Here is an 11012-nt window from a genome sequence, read left to right as displayed (position 1 = left end):
AAAACAAAAAACTGCAAACTCTGAGTTACACTTTATTCAACAATTTTTAGTAAAGGAAATATAAAAATACAAGAGTATGCGTTTCAGAGATGGGTTGGTTATTCTTGGTTTTTACATGGTAAATACTGCTGAAGAAAAGAGACCTGTGCACAGTTAAGTAAATACCCAGTCAAACTAAATTGATGTTGTACAAAAAAGGCTTTAAAGGAAAGTACAGACAATGGTACAGCTGAATCCAGAGCAAGAAGAAAAGGATGAATGCAGTCAAATGACACCAACAATAATGATGGCTTAAGATCGTCTGGAGGATTTGATGACTTCTAACTATTTGGCTTTAGAATCAATTTTTTCGTTGGCTTTCTTTTGCTTCTGTTGCATTATTTCAGCATCTCTAAAAGAGAATACATGGAAAGATAATGGCAGTTAATGTCCCACTACAATGTTAAACTGCAGCACATTTCCATTTCTCATTCTCACAGAAACTAAGCAACAGATTATGAATGAGAGCTTCTTCCAGAGAAGCTGCTTCTAGCTCAAGTTTTGTTACCTCTGCTTTCGGGCAGCACCAGATAAACCATCGTTTCTCTTGCCCTTGTGCATATCACTTTGCTTCTTGGCATTTTTCTGGCGAGCAAGTTCACGCTGGTTTCCCCCTAAAGAGGACACAGTGCTGAAATTAAATATCTGATCTGACTGACGCAATCAATTTTGTTGAATAACTTAACTCTTCTACATGTCTTGATAGTTCATACTACTTTTAGTATAATGTCCACCTTCAGGTCATGGTAAATATGTAATCTTCAATGCCTTTTTCTAAAATGTAAAAATATTTCAAGATGACCATTTACTGAACTGAAGCAATTTAGGATTACTTTGACAATTGAGAAACGTTTCTCAAAAAAAGAATGTAATAAAATGCAAAACATAATACAATGTCAATAAGAAACATTATTGGTAGATATAGTTATTTGCTTTGTTTGGGCGTCTTAATAAAACTCGAATGTGAGCTCCATATTCTCACTCTATCAATCACACTAATAGCCGGATGTATCATATGATACAAAACTTATATTTAAAAATATATTTTTTAAAGGTTCTCTTTTGTGATTCTTATGAGGAAGCATTCTCAAGAAACACCAGTGACGTACCCTTATGAGGAACGCATAACGTGACTCAAAGACGCCTAACATTATGATCAATTTATCATATATATATATACACCAGTGATTGTTTCTGCAGCTTTAACTGAAATGGATTCGGGCAAAGATGAAGGGTGTGTGAGCGCCACATTATATAACGTTAGATTGATGCCAACACAACAAACTTTTAAAAAACGAACTTGGGACAAATATAATGGTATGCATATAATTCGGTGTGTTGAACCCTATAAAACACATACAGTCCAATTACATTAACTATATATATTATAAAATCCCGACCAGTAGATTTTCCATTGGACTCAATCTGTCAGGCTAACATTCGCTGTGGCCGGATGTCAAAGCTCTCGTTTACGTCTGACAGCGACCAAATATCGCAAACCTGGACCCAAGTAAGATCCGTTTATATACTCACTTGTCATTTTTTTAAATCAGTTTTATCCGATTTTCAGATGAGCTCACCCCAAGGGCCGCTATCTTATTACCCAACAAACAACCGATGTCTTTACTGTCCGGCGTCGAACTTGCTCTGAAGCATCGGCAGCATCGCGAGATCTTTCGGTACAGGAGGCAATCATTTGATTGGATGCGACATGTGACGTCAGGAATGGTTGTCATAGGTTAAGGGTTAAACTGTATTAAAATTATTTTGGAAGGTTTAAACCAGAGCCGTTAAATAATGGTTTTAACTGAGGTGTATGGTAGAAACTAGAAATTGTGGAAAAAATCTGGAAGCTAATATTGTTAATAATTACGACTGTGACAATTAGCGCCTATCATAATCAACTAAACGCTGGATTTATTGAGGTATGGAAGTATGTGAAGTTCACGGCATAAAGTTTTTAAAAGACGTTCAAGAGTTTTACACACTGGTCTGTTGGGGACATCGACTTTTCATGCCCCTAAACACGACGCTGAACAAAACAAGCTGTGATTGGTTGCTTTACATGTCACTCAGGCTGCCTTTTGGTCGGTCGGCCAATGAAAGCTGCTTTGGAGTTCAGGCCTTGAGTCTGAAGGGCTGGCTCCGTGAGGATGAAGCCGACTTCTGGGTTGGCCTACAAAAATACATAATTACTGTAGGAACTTCCTATCTTAAAAGTCTGCAATCTTCATTCCTGGTGCATGTTAAGGCAGGGAACATCAAGACACGGAATGTCAATAACGTAAAAGCTAGCTAAGTCATAAAGCCAATTGGCCTATAATGAAATATTTTGGGTAATATGTAGCTTGCAGAAACACATTCGAATTTCTGTATAATGGAGCAGGGATCAATGATAGTCAAACAAACTTGACTCTCTTAGTCCTTAAATTCAGGTGCACTTTGAGCAAATGGTTTTTGACCCAAAGCCCCCCACTGCCCACAACAATATTCACTTTTTAGAATTCTGGGGGTGAATTAAATTAAGAAATATTCTAATTTTGAGTTTTAGCTTATATTTTAACGTCATCTTGATGTACCCTTAGAAGTTTGCTGGTCAAGAACCACTGCTTTAGACTATTGTCCTAACAAGTCACCTTTAAAAAAACACCAACAATTCAAAGCATATATTTCTGTTTAAAAAAAGTCTTAGTTGCACTCAAATGACCACAGCAAAGCAGAACTGACACTTGAGCCATTCATCTGAGAGAAACGCACCTGTGCTGTTATCAGATACAATGTCTGCATTAATAACAGCCAGGGACAGAATCTGTGATCTTCCTCCGACACGTCACACCAGCAGGTTTGGGCAACAATAGATTAATATTAGATCCTCTGTATGATGAGACACCGCTCAGACTGTGTACAGGAGTGCTGGAGTGTGGAGGCGGACAGAGTAATGCTCATGCCCAGGAAACCGAACCCTGGAGTGGAACCAGAGTAATTGTGTGGGTTAGTATTCAAGGCCGGATGTGGTTCCACTTCTGTAAGAGCAGATGTAAAATCAACATGAAGTCAAAATAGACCTTATTTGCTTTCTTAATGCATTTTCCTGGTCTTATGAATAATTCATCGGTGCATGTTATTTTAAAGAAAATTGTCTTTGTATACTCTGAACCACTGGTTCTCAAACTTTTTTATTTGAAGGCCCCCCCATAGTCCAACACAATATTCAAATGACCCTCAATACAAGGGAATATATTTCCTCTGGTATTTCTTATACAAAGCTGCTTGTTCTCAAAAATAAAAATAAAAACAAAAACATGTAAGTGTTGGTATTTTAACTAACCACAATTAATTTTATTCCAGAAATGTTAAGAACTAAATATTTTTTAAAAAGTTTTTTTTTAGCATTTCAATAAACTCAGAACATATTCATCAATCTATATTGTATTAATATATTAATTTATATAATGAAACAACTTGGATAAATGTGGAAGAGCAATGTAGAAATTGTTTTTTGAAAAATATGAATTCCCACTTATGATCCAACCAATTCCTGAAGTAAAATATAAGTGCTTAATTATCATATTTCACATTATGAAAGTAGAATAGGTTTAAAATAGTTGCGTAAAATAAATTATTCCCAATTCATCGCACCTAACATAAAAGTTTATGTAATATGTGTGACATATATATATATATATACACACACACACACACACATATATATATATATTAGAAACACTCATATTATATAAACACAAACTTTTATTTTAGATGCGATTTGACAGCACTGAAATGTTGACTTTAGCGGGATGACTTGTTCTATTTGTTTATTTTATCTTTACTATTTTATATAATTAAAATTTCCATATCAATGTCAACAAATAGCTATAAAATAAAAATAACGTTAAAATAAAAAAATAAAATAAAAAACAGTTCATTAATTTTCTGCACATGGATTCATATTAGTTTGACCATTTTTTTCTTTTTTTTTCAGCAACAATTTTGTATTTCGGTTGTAATACTGTTTTATTGTTAACTTGGAAGACATTTCTTCACACATAACTGAATCAAAATGTTTTCTATAATGATTTAATAGATAACAGCTGTTCCCCCAAATTCCTATCGATAATTCCATCACTGCGCGTGATGCATTAGAACGCGAAACGAAACGCCAAACATATTAATACTTGTGTTTTTATTGCAAATATTTTAAACGCATTTGCCTTGCCCATTTTTCTGTGCGTATAGTCGGTGTTCCACCGGCCCATGCAGCTGCTCTTTAAACAGTTCAGTGCATTTTCCCTCCGTCCCTTGGCAGCTTTGTGGAATGTTTGTTTGTGAGACTTGTAAGTTAATTTGCAAGTAGGTCGAGAGAGCTAGTTCCGTGCGGTCAGGACCACAGATGTGACTAAACTGCCCAAGGCCACCACCAGAGCTCCAAGCAGAAACTTCCAAGAAATTCCCTGAAACAGAGTAAGAAACGAGATCAAACGATGGAGGCACTCGGGAGGCCAGCACTGGCACATTTTGAAAGGATTTTTTTTCCCACCACCTTTATGCTCTTCACTAGGTGGTAGTCAGTCACTTACAAACGGCTTCTTTTTGGGCGGGGGTGTCAGAAATGGCGCTATGTTTTCGCCAAACACTTGAGCTGGTTTAGCTTGCCAATTCTGGGTCTCATTTTCCCCCGCTTGTCTTTTTACCAGTTTGGACAGTTCAGCATGAATAGCCTATAAAATACATTATAAAGAAAAGAAAAAAAGATTAGCATTCAAAACCCTAATACAAGGCAAAACACAACAACTTTTATCCTGTGTGAACTTTGTACAGTTCTGTGAGGAAAACATGCGCTGCTGTTGCTAACACTGACCAACAGATGGTGCCATTTCACTGACTGCAAGCTGCGTTTCAGGACAGCCATGATTGGGTTTCCACATGTCAAACAACACTGGCTGGCGATCATGCTTATAAAAGCAACTCCACTTCATCTCAAAGGTAAAACGCATATTAAGAAGGGTTTTTTAAATAATTCTCAGAGCAGCATTAACTTAGTAATAGTTGTTCTTGTTCGTAAATGACAAGCGTGAGCTGCTCATGTTAAGTTTTAAACACTTAAGGGATAGTTAACCCAAAAAAATGAAAATTCTGTCATTAATTACTCACCCTCATGTCATTCCAAACCCTTAAGACTTTCCTTCATCTTCAGAACACAAATGAATATGTTTTTGATGAAATCTAAGAGCTTTCTGTCTTTTCATTGACAGCTACGCAACTGACACTTTGATGCTTCAAAAAGTTCATAAAGAGATCGTAAAACTAATACATATTAATTGAGCGATTTAGTCCAAATTTTCTGAAGATACACAATCGCTTTATATGATGAACAGATTTAATTTAGGCTTTTATTCACATATAAACATTCATCAACTCACTCCTCAGTTGTGGTAAACCGAAGCTCAAGCATGTTTGCTTGATGTGAGGGAACCAATGAGGTTCATTCTCGTGTTACGCAGCATGTTTGAACTTAAGCAAGAACCAATGAGGTTCATTCTCGTGCAGTGTTTGAGTTTCAGCAAGAACCAATAAGGTTTGATCCTGCGCATCAAACATTTTCGGTTGAGCTTCTGTTTGTTCGCTGAACAATGTTTATATTTTAATAAAAGGCTAAATTAAATCTGTTCATCATATAAAGCGATGAAGTCTCTTCAGAAAAATCACTCAATTCATATGGATTAATTTTACTATTGGTTTAACTTTTTGAAGCATCAAAGTGGTAGTTGTCAATGGAGGGACAAAAAGCTCAGATTTCATCAAAAAGATTTTCATTATTGTTCCAAAGATGAACAAAGTCTTGCGGGTTTGGAATGACATTAGTAATTAATGACAGAATTTTTCAGTGAACTATCCCTTTAAATCTGCTTCTTGTAGATTGATATATTGCTTGACCTTGATTTTATCAGTTGTGAGGATCTGGTCTTTGACAGATATCACTTTATTGAACTTTTTGTTTGCCTTGCTACTTTAACACCATTCACATTTCATATCCCATTTGGAATGGTCTGAACATTTTCCTTAGAATATAATGGGTACAGATTTGCATATATGTGTAATTACAATCAAAATCCATTAGCACAGACCATGCACTTAAGAGACTGCTAACAGGCTGAAATGTATAGCACCAAATGTATTCGATCCCATGCCGTCTCTGACTCTATGATCTTAATTTGAATTTTGCAATGAGTTCCCTCCTGAGGAAAAGTTTGCTTTTTGCCCTGCCTTCCAGACGGGGTGTCATTATAGCAACAGCAGATATTTTAGTTTTGTCTAGACATAGCTCACTCTTCACCATGAGCACTCTGGGTCAAAGCTCAGTTTGAGGGGACCTCAGATCACTCACAAAATCACTCAGGCCCAGATACAGTCAGGATTTTCTTTGCTTCAGTATTTTATTATATTATGTTTTTAAATTATATTGTATTGTATACAAAATATAAAGCTGGGATAATATAATAAAATAAAAATTATTACAGCATGAAAAAAAAACTTGTATTGCATTATGGCCTTTCATGAAGGAATCAGATATTACATTTTGTTAAATTTTTTTTAACTCAGAATGGACCATAATATTTTTCAGTGTTGTGATTGAATGAATTGTTCTGTTTATTGCGTCTCGCATGTCATAAACAGCCTTAGTGTACTCAGTGCTGATTCACTTTATTACAGGAAGGCTAGTGAGAGGATGTGTGTGTAACTTTGTGTCCATTTAGTGGCTCCAGACAGCCGTAATCTTGGTGGCTGCTCTGAGGATTTGACAGACTAACTACTCTCAAAGGCATGACAGAACAAGTTTTGGTTCGGTGGATTGTAACACAGCACAAAAGTAATTCTCTGCTACTAGGAGTCTACCCGTAGAAACAAATATTGTTTGCATGCGCTCTTACTGACAGATCTGGTGGAATTTCTCAGGACGTTTGTGTTGTAAATTTATACAGACCTGTTGAAAAACTCTGATAGGGCCATGAATAAAAAGAAAAAATGCAAGTAGCCAGCCATTTTGTTCACAACTTAACTACGGTAGGCCAAATCGATCCACAATCCTGAACAGAGCCATGAATCATTCTCTGTTCTGGGACTCATTTAAAGTATTTTTGGAAAGCACTTGTACTTATGAACACTGAAAGCTCAATAGAATCATAAACTTAAATATTACATGCACCTTTCATTAAATACAAACACTTCATCCCTGACCAACAGGGAGTATGAGCTGACATTGAATTTGAAATAAAACTTAATATCACTGCTCCAGGTATTTCACAAAGGCCTTGGTTGAACCGTAAATAGCTAATGGGATTTTCTGTTGCCAGTTAACGTGAAATGTAGATGTGTTCAGGAGATACGGTTCCGTCTCTCACCTTAGTGGACGGCTCCAGTTTCAAAGCCTTCTTCAGGGTCTCCATGGCCTCCTCATACTCGCCCTTGTCAGATAAAAGCTGCAGACACAGTTTACGTTTCTCAGATTACAGTTAATATGACTCTTTGTCTCATTTTAAAATGACGTTTTCGTTTCAAAACACTCTCTGTCCACACTAGCTTTTTAACATAGCCGTATAAACATAGATATCTATTGGTACAATAAGTGTTTTCAAATTCATCCACTTGGGAGTGTGTTTTCAAAAAGCTCCGTCTTTGTGTGGACCGAAACGGAGAGAAAAAGATGCGTTTTCAGACGAAAACGTATTAGTGAGGACAAGGCCTAAGCCTGAAGGACTTGATTTGATTGATCAGGTGAGTTTAACCAGGGTTGAAGCTTAACTGTGCAGGGCTATGCATCTATCTTGTTGAATAATATTCACCCATACCTTTCCTTTTCTGAATAACGCTTTGACATTTTGGGGATCGAGGAACAGCACATCTTGACTGGTGTGCAGCGCCTCATCGAAATGTCCAAGCTTCAGCTGTGCTGCTGCCAGGTTATTCAGACATTTTACCCTGTAGTCGTTCACCTCTTCTTCCTCTGCCTCACAGCTTTGACCGTCTGTAGGAGGATACAATTGTACAGACCCACTGTAGTAATGCATTACACCAGCCATTCATTTCGAGGAAATGATTAACAATTAAAAATATGTTTGTTTGATATCGATCAATCCAGCGTAAACTGTACAGTAGAATGTGATTGGTCAAGCAGTGTTCAGGCCAGCAGCACTGGGACTTTCACTAGTGATTTGAAACACTTTGCTTTATAAAGCTTCAAAACCTTTGAAATCATTGTTTCGGGAATGCATATCAAACTGCCAAAGTCAGATGATTTAAGCTTTGTTACGTTCTCTCTGAACCCATGAAACAGTTTCTATCTGTTTTTTTTTACCTGCCCTAGGATCATTTTCATGCATTTTCAGACATTTTTAATGACTAAATTGTATAATTAAAAGTCGTTAATAGTCTCTTATTGGCCTGATTAACCAAGCCTTCCATAAAACGAACCAAAACAAGCCCTACAATTTCATAAAATAACACATATTATACATACTCGATATTTAGGTTTGTTAATTTTAATTTTCTATTTAATAGACTACATTTTCGATAAAAGGTGTTTTTCTGCATGTTTGGGCTGAGTTTTCATTGCATTTACACCGTTCTTACCAGCAGGGGACTCAACCAGAGAATCATTTTGCAAAGCAATTGGTTCAATTGATTTAAAGTTTTGAAAAGCTTCGTTTTTCACATCATTACTTTTGACTCTTTGTTCCAGAGAGACTATTAGCCTGTGCATTAGTGGTGGGGATTTTACATGGGCTCTTTCTGCAGGTACATCGTTGCACCAGTAGGTGGCAACAAGTGACTATCTTTATCATTCATTAATTTATTCATTCATTCAACAATGTTGATTAATGGGCTGTTTACACAACACCGTTGACAACTAAAAACATAAAACTTTTTATGCGTTTTGGCCGTTCGTTTACACGACAACAGCATTTTGGGTGCCTGAAAACACTAAGTTTTGAAAACGGGGTTCAAAGTGCAAGTTTTTGAAAATGGACTTCTGTAAACAACAAAAACATGAATCTCTGAAGACGATGACGTCATGCACATGCATATTAAGTGTTCAGTCTATAGTGTTTCATCGCCATCTAACGGCCTGGCAGCAAAATACAGCGTTTTTAGTTGTTTTTGTGGATCCGTGTGAAGGGGAATCATTTTGACAGTGGTGTTGTCTGTCTTCGGAAAACACAAAGGAAAAATGTATCCGTTTAAGCATATCGTTGTAGTGTAATCATACCCTTATTCAGGAATAAAAGTGAGCTTCTTTATGAGTGAGTCATTGAATCAATCACTTAACTGATTTGTTTAATAACACTGATTCATTTAGGAATGAAACACCTAGTGTTTGTTGCTCAGAGGCTAAGATCAATTGCACTGTTGCTTTGTTTGGATCCATTTGCAACAGACACTGATTAGCAATTTAATACCAAAATGTGTCTAAAATGCAACTCAATATAACTTTACTGAACCCTTGTATAAAATCAACTCACAATCGTGAACGTGTTTTTGCGTTTGGCAGTGGAATGGAAAAAAGCGAGGTCTCGAGAGGCTTTTTAAGGTAAAGGTTAAAAATAAAAAGGGTCTGTCTACCAAGTGTTTACATAGAAACATAATGGAAAAGCAAAAATGCGTTGTGTGTGAATGGCCATGTGATACTGCATAAATATATTATTGATTGATGAAATGCGATTGCTGATTGTGGAAAACATGTTGCCAACAGTAATTTTATTGGATATCAGAGTGACTTAGTGTTCGTCTTCTTACACATAATCTTTTCTCAAAATAATTTATAAAATTTCTGCTTAGTGGGATATGTATATGAATGTAGAAAAATATTGTGTAGAAAATGAGGGAGAGTCTAATATGCAATGCTTGAGTGGTCAGTGGAGACTGTGGCGATGTGGAGATCACTTCTGCATATGTGGTCATTATCAGTCTAATCCAAAGCGGTGCTTTGCACTTTACTGTCTCATTACTGTCAAACGTTCCTCTCAAGATGGGCCAGGCTTTCCAGCAATTACCATGATTAAGGAGGTGGAAATAACATGTAGATTTATTACGTTTGATTAGCGTAGGGTTTAATAAGAGCGTTTCTCAGGGTGGTCACAGCTTGCAGACATGACTGAGCATTCCGATGACATGATTATTGATCAAATAGATTAGCTGAGCTGCTAGAACTGGGCTGGACTGAGAGCTATTACAAGGGTTTTCTCCATCACCATTGAATGATTTATTAGAGACCATGAAGCTGATAGAAAAATTATATAGTGTGTATGAGTATGGGTTTACTTATGGTATTGGTTAAACGGTAGTTTTTGTAATTAGTAATCAGCTTAGTTTTTATAGTAATATGCAATACATTTTATATATACAATAATATTTATGTATAATACTGCATATAATATTTATAAATATTCCGTTTTTTTTATTATTATTGAGATCTGTGTCCTTATGCATTTATGTTTCTCCATGTACTGGCTTGTTCCTGATTAATGCATTATGTGACACAGGTGTTTGAAGGGCGCTGTGGTTTGAATTACCCTGTGTGCGTGTCGTGAGCACATCTAAGGCCATGCAGTAAGCCTGTGATGCCATGCTGTACTCTTCCCTCTGGAAGTAGAAGTTTCCTCGCTCGCGTTTCTGGTTGCCGATTCGGATCCGGTCGGGAACGGGCAGTGAAAGGGGGTCTTGCTTTTCTCTGAAGCCTAGGAGTTGCAGCTGATACAGGAGAGGTGCCCAGGCTGGTATATCAGGCTCCCTGCCAATAAAACACAAACACAGCGATGAAGCTCCATTCATTCACAAGATCTCAGTCCACTGAAAGAGCTCATTTTCTCTCAGTTGTTGAAAATTAGCCACTGCATTATCTATCTATCTATCTATCTATCTATCTATCTATCTATCTATCTATCTATCTATCTATCTATCTATCTATCTATCTATCT

The 11012-nt window shown here is 36.7% G+C and overlaps 2 protein-coding genes across 2 annotated transcripts in view; both read right to left on the bottom strand.

Moving 5' to 3' along the window:
- Positions 1-19: 19 nt before the first annotated feature.
- serf2a (small EDRK-rich factor 2a) lies at positions 20-1711 on the bottom strand. The gene is made up of 3 exons (XM_084124893.1): positions 1573-1711; positions 548-653; positions 20-391 (listed from the first exon to the last, which is right to left on the bottom strand). Exons 1-3 carry the CDS (start codon positions 1577-1579, stop codon positions 325-327), a joined length of 180 nt encoding a protein of 59 aa, XP_083981019.1. The 5' UTR covers positions 1580-1711; the 3' UTR covers positions 20-324.
- A 2492-nt stretch (positions 1712-4203) lies between these two features.
- fkbp16 (FKBP prolyl isomerase 16) overlaps positions 4204-11012 on the bottom strand; it is a 43153-nt gene continuing 36344 nt past the window's right edge. The window contains exons 4-8 of the mRNA XM_084124892.1: positions 10608-10825; positions 7887-8062; positions 7440-7517; positions 4617-4757; positions 4204-4490 (exon numbers count right to left, since the gene is read on the bottom strand). Coding sequence (XP_083981018.1) covers positions 4404-4490; positions 4617-4757; positions 7440-7517; positions 7887-8062; positions 10608-10825 — 700 coding nt within the window. The 3' untranslated portion in view covers positions 4204-4403. The remainder of the gene's footprint in view (positions 4491-4616; positions 4758-7439; positions 7518-7886; positions 8063-10607; positions 10826-11012) is intronic.

The sequence above is a fragment of the Abramis brama genome, assembly GCF_963993115.1.
Source record: "Abramis brama genome assembly, chromosome: 9".
Classification (NCBI taxonomy): Eukaryota; Metazoa; Chordata; class Actinopteri; order Cypriniformes; family Leuciscidae; genus Abramis; species Abramis brama.
Note: the sequence above shows the minus strand (reverse complement) of the source record. Positions and strands in the feature narration are given on the sequence as shown.